This window comes from Ochlerotatus camptorhynchus, unplaced genomic scaffold (assembly GCF_037179485.1).
Source record: "Ochlerotatus camptorhynchus isolate MF236.1 unplaced genomic scaffold, CSIRO-AGI_Acam_v1.1 ptg000404l, whole genome shotgun sequence".
In the NCBI taxonomy this organism is placed as follows: domain Eukaryota; kingdom Metazoa; phylum Arthropoda; class Insecta; order Diptera; family Culicidae; genus Ochlerotatus; species Ochlerotatus camptorhynchus.
The window spans coordinates 909160-927359 of record NW_027040890.1 but is presented as its reverse complement, the minus strand read 5'-3'; the positions used below and the strand labels follow the sequence as shown (position 1 = coordinate 927359).

The 18200-nt window shown below is 37.7% G+C and overlaps 1 protein-coding gene across 3 annotated transcripts in view; it reads left to right on the top strand.

Annotated features, from left to right (window-relative positions):
• The window catches only part of aralar1 (calcium-binding mitochondrial carrier protein aralar1), a 63141-nt gene that overhangs the window by 30114 nt on the left and 14827 nt on the right, over nt 1-18200 (top strand). The window contains exon 1 of one of the 3 annotated variants that reach the window (XM_065233563.1): nt 5291-5911. The exons of the other annotated variants lie outside the window; for them this stretch is intronic. Within the exon in view, the coding sequence (XP_065089635.1) occupies nt 5885-5911 (27 nt within the window). The 5' untranslated portion in view covers nt 5291-5884. Of the gene's footprint in view, nt 1-5290; nt 5912-18200 lie in introns of those variants that run through there. 3 annotated transcript variants of the gene reach the window in all.

Below are 18200 nucleotides of genomic sequence, written 5' to 3'. Positions count from 1 at the left end.
CCTTTTCCCTTTGTTCTTCTCCTTTTCCTTTCCCTCTTCTCTTTTCAGAAAGCGAGTAATGGCGCTATAGCCATAAGCCATAAAAGGCTAGGACAAGAGTTAGTGCTCATGTCCCAACCGTCAGAAGAAAATGGAGCATCACTTAACCTTTCTAGCTTTGATGCTTCCAACGACCAACCAATCATATAATTACCAAAATCGGAACGTACGGTACGAGATGTCCACTAGAGTGATGCAAAATTTGAAATTTTTGCTCCACAATACTTAAACGATTCCAAATTGGATCCTGACTAACCTCTCAAAATTTGAACCCATTTGGTGTGAAACTGAGATGGCACAAACCATTTGAAGTTTGTATGGGAATTACTATGGTAAAACCAAGATTTTTATTCTTGTCTATCTAATAATTCACCATATCGGTCTGCTTCAAAAGCTTTAAACTGTACTGGTAGGAAATTTTCCCAGCTACAACTTTGCTGAAAACCACTTTTTGATTAAATGCAAGAATTGAAAGTTATCAATGGTTCAATGCGCTGATGTCTTATGATCATGCTCAATCAACTGCTCAGCAGGCAACATTGGTGTTTCTGGGCGTTGAATAGGACACCAGAATCATGGCTACTATGTCACACTGCAATATACAGTGTTGCCTACAGAGCAGCTGCTTGATCATGTCATAAGTTTACCAATCTCTTAAATAATTAATAACTTTTTCCTGTCTCGTTTTACATAGAAACGCTCTTCGGCAAAGTTGTAGCTGAGAAAATTTTCTATAAGAATGGTTATCGAACTGTTTCGCAGCTCAATATGGAAAAAGACTAGAGGGCAATGAACAAAAAGTTGAGATTTCCCATAGTAATTTACATGTAAACTTCAAATGGCTTGTGCGAAGTCTGTTTCTAACCAAAAGACTTGTTACTTTGGGAGGCTAATCAGAATCCGATTTGAAACCATTTAAGCACTGTTGGGCGAAAAAGTCAATTTTTGCATCAGTCTAATGTCCACGTTTCATCCTTTTATTGGATTCTGAATCATCGTGTTTAAATCTTCGATTCAAACAGGCCCGATGTTTTCTGAATCATCTTGCCCTTTAAATGCTGCACAGTAGGCCTGGCCGTTTTGATATGTGTGACGCATCTTCGATGTGAAACATATATCAAATAGACAAGAAAAATTATGGAGGTATATCCATTCTTTTCCAGGATGCTTTCAAGAACTGGCTGTGTTGGTGTTAGATTAGATTAGATTAGATTAGATGCGTTGTAAAAATGAAGTTAGAAATGCTAGCTGCACATGTCGAACATTAAGTGTATAAATTCATTGGTGTTGATTCAAATGTTATGATTTACCTACTCTTTGCATATATATGGTAAACTATGATCCTCCTAATCTATCAATTATTTTAAAGAAAAACAAATTTCAACAACTGAGTGACAAGTTATTAACAAATGAGCAGTTGGTGTGTACAACTGTGCATGCCAAGCATGCTTCATAAAAGTTCAGAAAACGTTAGGGAATATCCGAGAACTTTAGGGAAACTCCGATAATTTTTGGAAAGTTAGGTAAATGGAAGTGCCGTATGCTTCAGGGCAATTTCAAGATTTGGGGCAACCTCAGAGATGATCATTGCAGTTCGATTAATTTCAGGAAAATAGCGGATGGTTTTGAGCGGTTCTCAAATTTTCACTAAATTTAGAGAAATTCAGACAAGTTCAGAACTATTTTGAGAACCTCAGAGAAGCTCAGGGAATTACAACTAAATTGTGTGTACCTGCAGTTATACATACTTTTATCACAATTATGGATGCTCTTGAAAAGGACGCATGGATTTAAGGTGAGCGGAGCGCGCACATCTAAAAAATCAGTGTGTAATAAGTTTTTAATTTACCATCACAGCACATACTAGTGTATACTAGTGAGCTTCATTTTAAAAAAGTGGTAAATTTCTTATAGGCCATCCTCAAGTTCGATTCAATACCCCAAAACATGAATCTATATCAAAAATGGTAAAGATTGACGAAGGCCTAGAGGTTGGCTAATGGAGTGAAGTTTGTATGGAGAGTTCGGTGAATTAAAGGGTGATACGGTCAAAATTTGGTCAAGGGAAAACGCGTGTAAATCGGTGAAATCGTTTATTTAAAAAATCAAATTAAATTTCTTTTTCAAGTTCAATTAGTATAAAATTCAGGAAAAATATTCAGTTAGGCTTCCGCTTTTCCAAATCCAAATTGCCGGGCCTTACGCTTGACCCCTGCCATCAGATTTTGTACAGCCACCTTGTCCACCTTCTTCGCCGCAGAAAGCCAGTTTGCCTTGAACTGCTGCTCGCCCTTAGCAGTTTTTTTGGTCTTCTTTATGTTCCGCTTGACAATAGCCCAGTATTTCTCAATTGGGCGGAGCTCTGGCGTGTTGGGAGGGTTCTTGTCCTTGGGAACCACCTGCACGTTGTTGGCGGCGCACCACTCCATGGCCTTTTTACCGTAATGGCAAGATGCCAAATCCGGCCAAAACAGTACGGAACAACCGTGTTTCTTCAGGAAAGGCAGCAGACGTTTATTCAAACACTCTTTCACGTAAATTTCTTGGTTGACAGTCCCGGAAGCTATGAAAATGCTGCTTTTCAAGGCACAGGTACAGATGGCTTGCCAAACCAGATATTTCTTTGCGAACTTTGACAGTTTCATGTGCTTGAAAACATCTGCTACCTTTCCCCTTCCTTTTGCCGTATAAAACTCCTGTCCCAGAAGCTGCTTGTAGTCGGCTTTGACGTAGGTTTCGTCGTCCATTACCACGCAGTCAAACTTCGTCAGCATCGTCGTGTACAGCCTCCGGGATCGCGCTTTGGCCGTCGTATTTTGTTTATCATCGCGATTTGGAGTCACTACCTTCTTGTAAGTCGATAGTCCGGCTCGTTTTTTGGCTCGATGCACGGTTGTAGACGATACACCCAGCTTATTTGCGGCATCTCGGAGAGAGAGGTTAGGGTTTCGCTTGAAACTACCGGCAACTCTCTTTGTCGTCTCAGCGGCTTCCGGTTTTCGATTTCCCCCCGATCCAGACTTCCTGGCTGTCGACAAACGTTCCCCAAACACTTTAATTACATTTGTAACGGTTGATTTGGCAACTTTTAGCGATTTTGGCAACTTTGCGTGCGAGTAGCTCGGATTTTCGCGATGCGCGAGCAAAATTTTGATACGCTGCTCTTCTTGCTTGGACGGCATTTTGACAACTGAAGAGTGAATTCCAAAATCAAAATAGGAGCAACATTCTACACACACACACCTTCAAAATGAGGGGTGTTCAGGTTTTTTAAATGCAAAATTGAAAGAAATACGTCAAGTTGATATTGACCAAATTTTGACCGTATCACCCTTTACTATGGTACAGGGTGATTCGGAATAACTGTCCCTTTTTAAAATGGTCATAACGATTGAACGCTTGCATGAATTTTTGATATCATTATATTCTAGATATTCTACATATATAATCTTCAACTAAGCATAGTTTATTCCAAATCTCTCTCCCTTTACCTTAATTATCAGCCACATTTGTCATGAAAATTAACCACAGCTGGCACGCACGCTTTAGTTCCAGCACTTTTTGAGTCCTGTTGATGCGTTTAAGCTCTGATATTGAACGAATTTTCCAAGCATGGTTCCTTTGTACCTCTATAATGATGCAAAAATAAATGTTACATTCTTTCGAAGAGATTTCAGTTTCTAAAATATAACACACGATTTTTTTAAAGATTTATGCCATTCTCCATTTTGACGTCAATGGTTGCTTGAAATCACAAACGAATGAAATTTCAAATCCTACTATCAATACAAGCTGATATTTGTACACACTTAAAACAAAAATACTTGAACATATACCCATTTTACCCATTGAGAATTGCATATTTGTGAAATCGGTGACAGTTATTCTGAATCACCCTGTAAATTATTGAGTTTCACTTACATTGCGCTAACTTTGGTTGTAATTGTCCAAACAGAAAAAAAAATGGTATGTGGTTGTCATACAATTATTAACAAGCTTGTTATGTTGTGATGAGATTAGTGCTGTTAAGACAATATTTTCATCTGTCAATATACCCTATTTTAGCATTTTTTTCGAATTTCAATCTTTCTTGATATGCTGTAAAACTGTGCCATAGTAACAACATATTAAACATTTTCATCATTTGGACCTTTAGAACCATAGTTAGGAGGATATAAGTGATTTTTAAAATTCTTCCATAGCAATTCCTATACAAATTTCAAACCATTTGCGTGACCTCTATAACCTTCACCAATCTTTACCATTATTTTCACAGGCTTATATTTTGAGGTTATGAATCGATCTGGAGGCTGCCCAATAAGAAATTCACATTTTTTTTCAAAATAAACCACCCTACTAAACACATTTAAAGTTTCACAGTTTATTTAGTTCACGTTACACCTGGTATTCAAATGTTATTATGTAACTATATACATTTGCTAAGATGACCGTAACCTTTGTGATATAATCGTCCAATGTTATTCTGCTTTCTTCAGCAACATCTAGGCCAACTTGCTGAATCCACCCACATGAAAAATAACAGATTTTCTCTTTCCTTAACCTTGCGTGTAACGCGCAAGCGTAACTCTATTGATATACGTCTGCACGTCCGGTGAGATTGACTCGAAATTTAGTGGTTTTCCATTCAAATTCGCAAAACCGTAGATTACGAACGAAATTTTTTCTCAGCCCGGAGTATACTCATAGACTGAGTGAAACTTCTCTCGATTTCCCTCATATTCGAAAAGTTTTTCCTCGAAAAACCGAGCTACATTTTATTAGTCTATGAGTAACCTACGTTTTTTTTTGCGAATTTGAGTGCATGAAACTCAAATTTGAGTTGGTTTAATCGACCGTGTGAACGGAACTGCGTTTGCTCCCTGCTACATTTATATATTTTCCCAACCATTTGAAGTGCGTGACTCAAATTCCTGTTTCAAAATTGAGAGTGAGAGTGAGAATGAAATTGTAAGCCTCTGCCTTTGCTTTTTTAATTAAACATTGGTTTGCTCATTCAGGGAATTATTGAAAGTGGTTAGGGATTACCGGTACCGCTATGGAGTTTGCTGTTGTCGAGTTGAATTTTTTTTTCGGTTTTGCCGATGCCAGAAACTCTTGAATCCGCTTTCTTCGTTTCGAACCCTATTCATTCAGCAAGGTAGTAGTAAGGCATCTCGCCATATCTCGAGGAATCCCGGGATCAGTATCACCCATGCGAGAAAGCGTTGGAGCCGGGCGACTGACCGCACGTTCTGACCGCCAGTCACGATCTAAGGTGCCCTCCGGTGTGCCACATTCGTTAGCAGAGTCGTTTTTGCTGCTTTTAATCACTAATTATTTTGTTTAGTTTGCTCTCCCATTCTTCCCGTTTACTACTGACAACGGGCTAACTAGTGACCTAGTAGTACTACTTGTTGTTGTATGTAATTAGTTGCGTCCTGCCCGAGCAGCCAGCTGGTCGTTAGTCAGCAATTGCACGTGAATCCCCGCACCGAGTGGGTGACATAGTGTGCGACATCACTCCCCAGCGATAACATTCCTCGTGTTTGCCGCACTATTGAATAGTTTTGCACGGATTTGTAGCGGCGCGCCGGTGGCCAAGGTCATCGGTAGATGTCAAGTGGCAGCGAGTGCAAATTTTCGAGATTGTTTGTGAAACATTCGATACCCGCAGTTTTGTTGCGAGTGTTTGGTGCTCGTCTGTTTGTGAACGTTTTGGGAACCTTGCAGCAAACGCCCGGGTTGCTGGTGTTTATTGGAAAGGAGACGTACGGTGTTTGGTTTATCCAGATTTGGGAATTGGAAAATTGATTGGCTTCAACGGTTTTCCTGAACAATAGAAGAAATGGCCGATAAGAAGGAGGGTGAAGAGGTAAGACGTTTGCGGACAATCACTGGTCATGACCATGTGCCATAGCCCATAGATGTTATTTACACCGCTAGATGGTGTTTATAATTGCTTCACTGTTGTTTTTCTGGTTTATCAATTGCCATGAGATAGTTATTTGTCTGCCATCCTTGTGCTTGATTATAGTGGTAGAAAGTGATGAAATCTTGTACGCAAAGTAAATAAGTAACTGACGTCATACTCATTCAGTAGTTAATCAACAGTTTTTGCTTTTCTCAGCCATGCCGTCGTTGTCATTCGCTATCAAAATAATGCGTTTGCGTTTTGAAAATCACATGATTGCGCATTGCAAAATATTCTCAACTTTACGGACGTACAGGAATGAGTTTAATTTATTTAGGTAATAAGCGAATTGTCGATGACATGCTATTGTGCTGAGTTCCAGGTGAAATAGCAAAAAAAAAAATGATTTCAGGCTAGACCTTCTCCGATTTGTGTAAACAATTGCATAGTTGTTTGTTATGGTCAACTATTCACATTTGAGCTAAAATTCGGTAATTTTGAATCTTGCAAAACAAAATTCAAAATGTCGTATTCCATATTTTTTTAACAAATCATAATTCGAAAACCTCATTTAGTCATGACGTCTAAGATAAAGATGTAGGAAAAATATTCACTTTTTAGTTAAAACACGGTGCTAAATTTTTAGTTGTTTCAGGTAAAAATCCAAAAAAGTTAAACAGTATCGACGTTTTCGAGTTTCGATTTTGTTTACTCCTTGCAAAATAAAAATGGCCGAATTTTAGCTCAAGTGTGAATGATTGACCATAACAAACAATTATGCAAAATTCCACGCAGATCGGATAAAGTCGCGTCAGATCGATTCGTAATTTGGCGTGGAACTGCTCTATTCCGCTTTAAATGCCGTGTTGCGATGAATTGCATCTAGGATTGCCGTGAAAATATGCAGTAATGCTGATTGTTAGCAAGTAGGGGAACTAGGGGCAAGAGTGCCACCCTCAATATATTTTGAAAATGAAATCATTTCAATTTTATCTCACGATGAACCTATGCACGGTATTCCTATGAAGCATTCTAAAAAGTTCTGTCCGAATCGATGTCGTAAAAAAAAAATTAAAAAAAGCATTTTGTGTTGATGCATTGAAAAGCTAGTTTTTTATAAGAATAAGGCATCATAAAATAAGGTTTTCGGAATTTCCAATTTATTTTTTTCACAATTTCTGCATTGAGACATCACTATTGATGGTTGTTTGATACATTAATAACAATAAATTATTAAATATTTTGTTTAATTAATCAAAAATTATATTCCTAAAAATAAACTTTATACGGGGCAAGAGTGCCACCCCTACATTTATGTATTAAATTGAACAAAAATGTTCAGAAATTAACACAATTGGGCATTTATGTTTCCAATATACATTGTTTTCGTGAAATTTTGGAAAACAAACTGTATAAAATAGTATCAAAAATAGTTTCCATTTGAATCTATGACGCACATGGTTTATATGTTTTAGATATAAAAAATATATATCGTTAAGTCAATATTTTAGTGAAATAAACAATAAAAGCAGTTGCTGTCATACCTAAGAATAGTAATTTGTTTTTCAAATAACAGACTGTAGTGGTAATGTTTATACGATAGATGGAGTAGATGAAAGCATAGAGTTGATAGTTCCGTTAGAGTACGGCAGTGTGAAGATTGTATATAGACAGGAGCACATATCGTGGTAGGGGTAAACAATAGTTGCAATTTCCAAACCTACGACTGGATGCCTTCCTTCAAATAACAACTGAAGTGCGGTAAAAAATCGGTAGAACTGTTTCAAACACACAGTTGGTACATGAGCGGGTCGGTCTTCATCTCTTTTTGCCAGTGGTGGCGGGGGGACACACCCCTCACCATCCCTCTCCAAAGGGGGAGTTTGGTAAAGAGAGATGAAAAAACCGATTTGTACCTTCCTTAAAAGTTGTCCTAGCTCGCTTGTCTAATATCTATATACAATCTTCACACTGCCGTACTCTAACGGAACTATCAACTCTATGCTTTCATCTACTCCATCTATCGTATAAAAATTACCACTACAGTCTGTTATTTGAAATTAGCATCTTCAACTATGTAAATCGTTGACTTCACGTAGAAGTAATACTAAAAACATATAGTCAAAGTAATTTGTTGTTTAGAAATGAACATTTATCAGTTTCACTTCATTTTAGACATATGGTCTTTTTGCCCCATAAGAGTGGCCCTCTTGCCCCGTAGCATTTTTTAGAGCAGGTTCGGCATGACATTTTGAAAAAATCATTAACATTTTTTGATGGGGTTTAATTTTAATTTCAATGATGATACATGGAGACAAGGTTATAAACTTACAATTCGATTCACAAACTCCTATAAATATTCACGGAATGACATATAAAAACGCGCTATGGTTAGCGTGACCTTCTTGCCCCTAGTTCCCCTACATAAAGTATATGGTTGTACATTTTATCAGCTGAGACTTCTTTTACCTATTTGAAGGTTGAAGCTTAATGTTACGAAGCGTTAAAATTGTTTTACCCACGAGGTATGTCGTGCTTCATTATTTAGTGATCACTGTTTATTTATGAAGTATTGCACATCGATTGTTTCAATTCAATGATCTAAGGGGATGTCAGGAGCAGGTATTTTTTTGCAACTCAGCGGAAGCTTATTTACTTCGAAATTTTCATAACGTTTGAACAACTCCCGAGGACGATGTAACTTGATACCTTTGCACAACCAGTGTACAGTGGGACGACCCCATACAAAAACCGGTCGCAATGATTTTTTTTTGTATAAAATTTTAACCAACATAATTGTTAAGTAATTTGATACATTTTTCGATCAAAATGATATATTAAAAAATCAAATATTTTAGATTGGTTATACAAATATACAAACATCATGTAAAGTTTAAAATAATACTGGTATCTATTTCTGAGTTGTTGTTTAGATTTGTTTATTTATTTAGATGGATGTCCACATCAACAGACCATTTTGGTCCTATTGATGTTTTACTTAAGACTAACATTCATAAGTTAAGTGGTAAAAGAAAAACAAACTAAACACTCACTGGACACTAATAATAATAATAATAATAATAATAATAATAATAATAATAATAATAATAATAATAATAATAATAATAATAATAATAAAAGAAGATCTTAGAGTTTTCCTCAATTCCTCGTCGCTTCAGAAAAGACCTCAGTAAATCGGCGGCGTAGCGTAAGGCAAGGGATATCATAGTCGAATACCGAGGCGACTCTATTGAAGGTCCTTTGAAAGCCATCGATAGCGGTATGCATTCATAATTTGTTCGTAACTGGGCAGATGATAAGGATCACGCAAAGGTAGCCTACGCAAGGCAAATCTTACGAACCTTCGTTGTACAGATTCGATCCTTTCCGAGCCATTGAGGTATACTGGATTCCACACTGCACAACTGATCTCTAAAATCGGGCGCACTAAAGAGCAGTACAGCGATTTTAAACAGTATACGTCGGTGAAGTTCTTAGCATATGCGTATGATGAAGCACATTGTTTTTGATGCTTTATCAACGATGTACGATACGTGTTGCTTGAAGGTAATTTGGGTATCCAGTATACTCCAAGATCCTTAACATGACTGACGCGTTCGATTTCCGCTTCCGAGAGGGTATATTTGTAATTAATTGGTTGCTTTTTCCATGAGAATGAAATCACTGAGCATTTACTTGGGTTGACTACCATTCGATTTAGTTTGCACTATCCGGTAAAGCAGTTTAGTTGATTTAGCAAGAAAAGAGCATCGCCAATTGAGCGGATCCGATAAAAAATCTTTAGAGCATCGGCTAATGATAGGCGAGGCCCTTTCAGCACTAGGTTCACGTCGTTGAAGTACAACAAAAATAACAGCGGGCCGAGGTGACTACCTTGTGGAATTCCTGACGTTGCCTTGAAAACGTCCGATTGGCAGTCGCCGATAGTGACATTCATCCAGCGGTCGTTTAGATAGGAGTTGAACCATCCCAGAAGTGAGCCATTAACTTCTAGTCTCTGTAGCTTTGCAATAGTGATACCATGGTTAATCTTGTCGAATGCTGCCGATAGATCAGTATAGATAACGTCTGTTTGAGTCCGTTCTGCCATGCTCGTAGTGATGTGCGACGTAAGACACAGCAAGTTCGTAGTAGTTGAACGGCCGGGTACGAAACCATGTTGGTCATCGCTCAAATACTGTTTATCAATGAGCAAATAAGGCTCCATTACGACCAACTCAAACAATTTCGAAACAGCACACAGAGAAGTGATGCCACGGTAGTTATCGATATTGTGCCTACTGCCTTTTTGGCGTAGGAATACGTCTGTGATTTCTATATGGGGGTACACTTTGTGAAAACCGAAAATGGAACATGTAACATAATAATGAAAGATTTTGAACGTTAATAACTCAGCTGCCCCTGGGCCAATTTCAATAATTTTACAACCAATCGATCAGAAATATTCCTACGCATCTGTTAAAATTAGGACGTTTCCATTTTTCAGATTGTCACTATTGAAATTTGAACGAATGCGCAACTGTTGCTATGATAATTAAAATTATCACCGATTGCCTGCGAAAAGCGATTTCTCTAACACAGATTTCTAAGTTGAATTCAATCCGATCTCACCATACGGTGTTTATTCAATCACTGCGTGGTGAGTGGTAGTGTTCTCCAGTACACCATGAAAGGCTGGCTGCAAGCAGCGAGCTGCAGCCCACATGAGCAACCATAGAAGGAGGAAGACGCCAGTAGCTTTTCGTGAGTCGCTGTGGGCCATGTATGCCATCTTTAGCACGTCTACTAAAGAGGATAAACAGCGAGAATCCCCAACAAACAATTTTAGCTGCAGATTAGCTTATACAGTCAAAATTTGCCTTATGCAGCTAATTTTTTGCCTGTATAAGCTAAGCTGCAGCTAAAATTGTTTGTTGGGCCCCGCTCAAATTCCTATTCCTACACAAAACGCAAGCTCCTGCAAATAAGATTTATTATATAAGACCACGTAGTGCTACGTCACCATTGCGTACAACCCTATAGGGCTGTCCCTTGTCTTCGAAGACTCCCGGAATTTTCTTGGTAGAAAAAGGGGCCGACATACCCGGACTAACCCTGCATGATCGGGGAGGTCGAATGGGAACAGCACGTTTAGGTGCAGTCCTCGCATTCGAATTCCCCCGAACATCCAAGGCGTCCGCGAAGTCGACCCCTTCCTATACCCTGCACTGTTTTTGTACATGGGGAACATATGCGCATATTTCCCACTAGATAACGACAGCTGGAACAGATGACGAAGTGGTGACAGCACGCCTTCGATATGGTTCTTCATGATAATAGACGGTATTCCGTCTGGCCCCGGTTTGTGGGCTGACTTAAGCCGGTGAGCTGCTTTGATGATCATCGTGTTATCTACATCGATTCCTGCAAAGGTCTGTCCGTGTAATCGTACGTAAATATTGACCCAGTCAAACTCGAAGAGAAAACCTTCATGATCTGCGTTCCGATAGTCATAGTAGACTGGGATCGGGGAAATAGCAATGGTGCACGATCGTCTCTCTTCCAGTGAAATAACAAGAGGGTCATGATGCGGGAGGATTTTCACTAGTGGGGCAGGTGCAACAGAAATAGTCGGAGCAACATCCGGGCCACTAACGAAGCAGAGGTCTAAGCTACGGCCGTTTTCATTGACCACGTCATTGATTTGCATGGGAACATAGATTCCCGCAAAATGAAAATGAAAATGATATAGGAATACAGCCATTCCATGGCATGGAAGCAACCCTGGATGGCATTTGTTTTTTTTAATGGTTTTTATGGTTTGTAGGCAGAGGACGAAATATGGGTTTATATTGTCCCTTGATAATTTAGGCTTTTTTACACGATGGGTTTTTTTGGTTTTTGAGTTATTTTTTTAAGTTATCAAGCATTGGGTTTTCGCTCAATACTCCTATGCGACTAGACTACCATGCGTCGTGACCATGTTACAGTCGCTATAAATCTTTTAATATAATCATATTTGTCCTAAAATGGATTTTCAATTACCTTTCATTTAATATTTTGATCTTTGAAATCGGCGCAGTGGTTCAAAAGTTATGAATTAAAAAAAGGCATTTTTGAAAAAAAAAACGATTTTTTTGATCGCTCTAACATGGAAATGGTCACTCTAATAAAAAAATAATAAACACGGGTCTAATATTTTGCGATAAGGAACAAAACTACCAATTTTCACGAAAATCTCAGAACCACTTTATCGTCTTGCTATGGAATGGCTGAATATGGGAGCATATCTTAATGTTGACGCATTTGTCAGTATCGTCAGTATAGTATTTATTGGGCTATTGAGCAAACAGGGAGGGAAAGTAATTTTCATTATTTTTGAACATATTTTTCTGCTCTCCACCATTACTGTTCGACTCATTTTTCTGTTGGCCTCGGCATTGGTATGCATGAATTTACGTAAGAATTTAGATTAAGATTAGATGGAGCACACATATTTAGCAAAAAAAAAAACAAATATGGCAAGATTGCAATCAGCTGTAATTGTATTGAAGATCCACGAAAATGTACAAACGCTTCCATCGTTGAAGACTGTAAAATGATAAATTGTGATATAAAATAAGTGCTAATCTTTATCTCTTTACTATCTTTACGAGACGACGTTCACTCTGTTGTGTGCCGTAAATAAAAAGAGCAAATTTTGTCAAACAAATACTTGCAAGACAGTTCCTAAAAGGGAAAGTGCCTAACATTAACTTAAACGTTCCAGAAGTTTGATGATTAAACTTTTCTCATCTGCTAGCATTTTGTGTCAAATTATAATTTGCTCCTTCAAGCAAAGTTGCGTCAACTGCAGTCTTCGTCTGTAACGTACGTAAGTGAGTTTTGAATGAACCCATTAGCGTCCACCAGTTCACACGCAAACTGTGTTACGACGGTTCTTGCGTTTGATTAAAAATAGATTCATCACGAATCACTTGCCTCGAGCGTGATCAAATTTTGTTTGCAAATTTCCCTCTATACGGAACAACAAACCCACCTGATGACCGCCAATCTCGCAGGATGCCGGGAGATAGGAATGGAAAGCACGTGCTACGAACGGCGCAGTCGTTCGTCAAACGACTATCGCCCTGCCCTACACAATTCATTGCCGGCTGACGCATAGTCGTTTGTTTTTGAAGCTTTCGCTTGTTTCAATTGAATTTGTAGTCGTTATCAATTGGCGGTGGTATGTGAAATAATTGAGCACATATTTCGCTTTTGTAGAAGAAGGGAAGGAGCGGGATGTGCTATCAAATGACCTACTGAACAGCCATAAATGAGATGTAATGCCTCCCTTAGCTCAGTCGGTAAAGGTGCAGCTACAAAGCAAGACCATGCTGGAGGTGGCTGGGTTCAATTCCTGGTCCGGTCTAGGAATTTTTCGGGTTGGAAAATTTCTCGACTTCCGTGGGCATAGAAGTATGATTGGACTTGCCACAAAATTATACCAATGCAAAAATGGTACAGGCATCGAAAGCTCTCAATTAATAACTTTGGAAGTGCATCTTAGAACACTTAGTTGAGAGCACGCAATAAGCTAATATGCGATATGCAATAAGCTTAAAATGCGAAAAAGAAGAAGAATAAGAAGAGGAGATGTAAATATGTAAGGCTCAGTTCATCCGCTGTTAAAACGGTTGAAGGAGTGTGACGTCATACTCCGTCATCAATTTAATCAGTATGAGAACGAAAGCGACGGCAAATTCACTTAGCCAAAACTGACCGAAAGTGGTTTTGTTGATGTTGAAGGGAATCTGCTCGAAGAAAGGACCGAATGTCCTTCAATTGAAAGTGATGGTTGATAGCTTCGTGGTCGCTTTGGTGGGCCCTGATCAGGACATTTTAGAAAGAATCTCCTCCCAATTTTAAGAACCCGAAGAATTTTTAATCATGCGTGTTTAGAAGCCACATTATCATGCTACAATGAGAGCTTAAGAATGAAACAATTGGGGAAATAAATAGAAATGTGATTTTCACCATCGGAAAACAAGATATGGACACCACACAAAAATGAATGAAAAACTTGTCATTTTCGATTCAGCGTGTCAAACATAATTCTGGCACCGTAATAATCAAAGGGTTAGTTCAAGTAATCATTAAATTTGATTTTTGCAAAGTTTTACAGAGATCCAATCGGTAGAAGTTTTCAAAATTCTCAAAACTCATTGGAAGATAAGTACATCCCAATTAAGAATTCAGCAATCATTTGGCATCCACTCTAATTTATGATGGTTTAATAATGGTAATGTACAATCGATTTAGTTAGTATTTCAAAGTATTTCAAAGTGTGAAACATTGCTGTTTAGTAATTCAGCTTTTTGCTGTTTCAAAAACCTTTTATAGTCTAGCAAGAAAGTTGACGATTGCCTTGTTTTAAAAATAAATTTTAAGCAGTTCTCAAACCCTCCATAAAACTGTACTGTAATTCAATCACAAACTTCATCACCAATTGTTTATTAATGTCTTGATCAAATACTCTATAAGAGTGTTCTATCATTATAAAAGCAATTATAAAATCATTAGGTTTTAAATGAGAGCAAAAGGCATATTATAAGGCTTTTTTAGTCTTTTTAAAGTGTATCATAAAATCCACAATTACTCTGTTTACAAATTGAACTTAAAAGATATGGATCCTAATAGTGAATAAAAATAAAAATTTATGACAAGGAATTCTCGAAGGAAAGACGAAGTAGGATGATTCTAACGATCGAAGGGAAGCCGATTTCAGTAAAATCTACTTCTTTAGAAGAATCAGCACGTCCGGCTGAACCGGCGGAATTACTTGAATCAGTACCGACAAACTACGAAACTACCACTTAGCTGATTTCCGATCCATAGCAGCGATTTTATTCGGCGAAAGGGTCAACTCATCAAAAATTTCATTCAAGCGTACATTCCTGCGTCGTTTGATGGTGCACTTCGGGAACCATCCGGAAGAAGGGGATCTTCTTCGGGAACAAACTGTTCAAAATGCTAAATATAATACAACAGTATCGCACACTTTCTAAGTAACTGCTTCCTATCCATTGCCTGGAAGAACGCTGAATCGCACAACGCAACTATAGAAAGATAAACTTTGACGTTTAAATTTGTGACGGCAGCTTTGCCTCCATAAATACTGCCATAAATCTGAACGGGTTAGGATCAAGCAAAATGGCTTTAGATAAATACAATTCAGCCTGCAAGTTTTCTTCATAAAAGCCTTTTTAAAACCTTTTGAATTTGTTAGTGATTCCTTGAAAGTAAAGCAACTTTTTCACAAATGGTCCATGAAAATCAACTTTTATGCCTCCGCCATATTACAATTATTTTGATGGTTTTTCGCAATCTTCGTTTTTCAATCTACATTTAAAAAAATTTGGTAATTCAACAGGATTTTATACGATCAGTTTTCATTTTAGTTATTTTGATAATATCGGATGGTAATTATGAATTCTTTTCTATTTTGATTGATGTGTAGTGAACTTAGCAAGGGGAAAGGGTTTTATTGTTGCCAAATAGCTTATACTGTAGCTTAAATACGGTTTTCAAATGGTTCTCAATGCGTTCGTCATATAACCTTCTTGCAGTAAATCAATCTTGAATACATCGGAGAATACATCTTCCAGAACCTTCTCCAGGGTGGGTCAGCTAGACAGATTCTAGTCTTAATGAGATTTTGCTGGATGAATCAATGGCAAAACAGCCTTGACCAAGGTTTTATGAATGTTGTTTTATTGTAGCTTTGTATTATTTAATAAAACTTAGAATGTTACTTAATAGGGTTACGGTATGTAATGTGGGTCTAGTCCTTTCATTCGGCCTATCACGCAAATAAATAATTAATTAAGGAATATTACACAAAAAATAAGGAAAATATTGATCACTGATGGTTGATAAATGTGTACCACACACAAATCAATTTATATCACAACATTTCAATACATTTTCAGCTCTCGTAAGTAATAAAACTGGTTGAGAATATCACAATGTTCGGAGTTTTTAGCCGCCATGACTTATAAGGTTAAGATGGGAAGGTTGACTGACGATCATCAAATGGCCTGATTATGGCATTTATTGATTGGAATTACCTGATAATACACACTAGACGTAAAACTTACAGTTGCTGTTTGAATATTTTATGTTTATTTTAATTGTTTAACAACGTTTTCACAAGTAAAACATGGACCCAACTTTAGGGACACATTTCTTTTCTATGTTCCTAACTATGGCCCATGAAATTCATTTGACAGCATATAGCAATAAGAGTAACGTCAACAATGTTGTTTTGCATTTGGATGATAAGGAACGAACAGGAAGGGAGATTTTTTCTGCCAAACCTGTATAATGAACATCACAATGTTCTGATTTAGATATTCTGCGGTCAAAAGACGATAAGCGAAATTTTTAATTTTTAATTTTTAAATTGAGTGATTTAATGTAGTTTTCGTAAAATTTTCTCTAAGAAATGTTTTGAGGAATGAAGAGCATTAAGTTAACAGTGATAGTGATAAAAAAAAATACATCAGAAAACGTTACCAAGAGCGTTTTTTTGAGGATCAAACAAGATAGGACGAAGTTGCATCCATAAATAGACCCAATTTGGGGACAATAGACCCATATTACATACATTTCCCTCGTGAGTTATTGTCTTAAAAAAAGTAAGTTTTTCAACTTTTCGTGGTTTCTGATAGCAAACGACATGATAAGCATATCTAAGCATACCATTTAGCAGTAGAATATCGTTTGCAGGTAAATTCATTGATGAGTTATGATTAAAAACGTAATCGATGGCTGCATATTAGACCGAGGTTAGGGACGTATACCCTATATAGCTAGGCGTTTCTCTGGATGAATCTTCATATAATTTTTCAAAAATCATGTTCTATGATTATTAAACTAACTGATTTATTATTATTTTGGTACCAACATAAGATTTGCCATGATTAATCATGATTCGAAATTGACCAATCTTCCTTGCATAAGTCATTTTTAATCGTGATAAGCCATGTCAAATCTTATTTCTGGTATCAATATAACCAATGAGTTAGTAGATACTTTTTTTTCCTTTATTTGTTTTCCGTACTGAGTACCAATGCTACCGACGCCAGGGAGGCAGCTCCTACACCTGGACCCTACCTATCGACCCATGAACTCACGGACCAGGGACCAACGGCTTTACTTCCCTGATCAGAGTGATCAGAGATGTTATGCCTCAGAAAATCCCGGTGACGCCGGCTGGGATTGAACCCAGGCTTTTTGTGGTGAGAGGCAATCACGCTTATCACTACACCACCGGCGCCGCTGTAGTAAATACTTATTGAACTTAGTTTATGCTTTCTCCTTATTCTCCGTCATTTTGCTTTCTCCTTATTATAGTGTTTGTTGCTAAGATGATTTCGCTGGCCCTAATATGATGAATTTGTTGCACGTAAGGAGACGTGCTTGATAAATAAAAATAAATACACTTTGACTTACTATAAGTAACATTATGGGTCCACCTAACGACATATAATAAGTTTTGGAATTTAAACCATTATTTTTTAGCATGTGAGCTAGCGATCCGCTATCGAATGATTAAAACAATGTTTAATAGGTGACACATATTTCAGCATGATCAGCTTGCTTGCATAGGGTCAACACTTACTTCATGTTGAGGGAGATTTTTGACGTAGGACTACGTCTGTGATTTCTATATGGAGGCACACTTTGTGAAAACCAAAAATGGAACATGTAACAAAATTATGAAAGATTTTGAACGTTATACCCCGTTCACATTACAACCTATATCACGTAATATAGGCTGTCTTGCAATGAGCACTCATACATAGGATTTCCAGTGAAAACTAGATGTATGAGTGCTCATTGCAAGACAGCGTATATCACGTGATATACGCTGTAATGTGAACGGGATATTAATGAGTCAGCTGCTCCTGGACCAATTTCAACAATTTTATCACTAATCGATCAGAAATATTTCTACGCATCTGGAAAATTTAAGACTCTATCATTTTTCAAAATGTCACTATTGAAAATTGCACGAATGTGCAACTGTTGCTATGATAGTTAAAATTATCACCGATTGCCTGCGAAAAGCGATTTCCCTAATACAGATTTCAAAGTGGAATTTCATCCGGTCTCACCAAACGGTGAGTGGTGGTGTTCTCCAGTACACAACGAAAGGTTGTCTGCAAGCAGCGAGCTGCAGCCCACATGAGCATCCATAGAA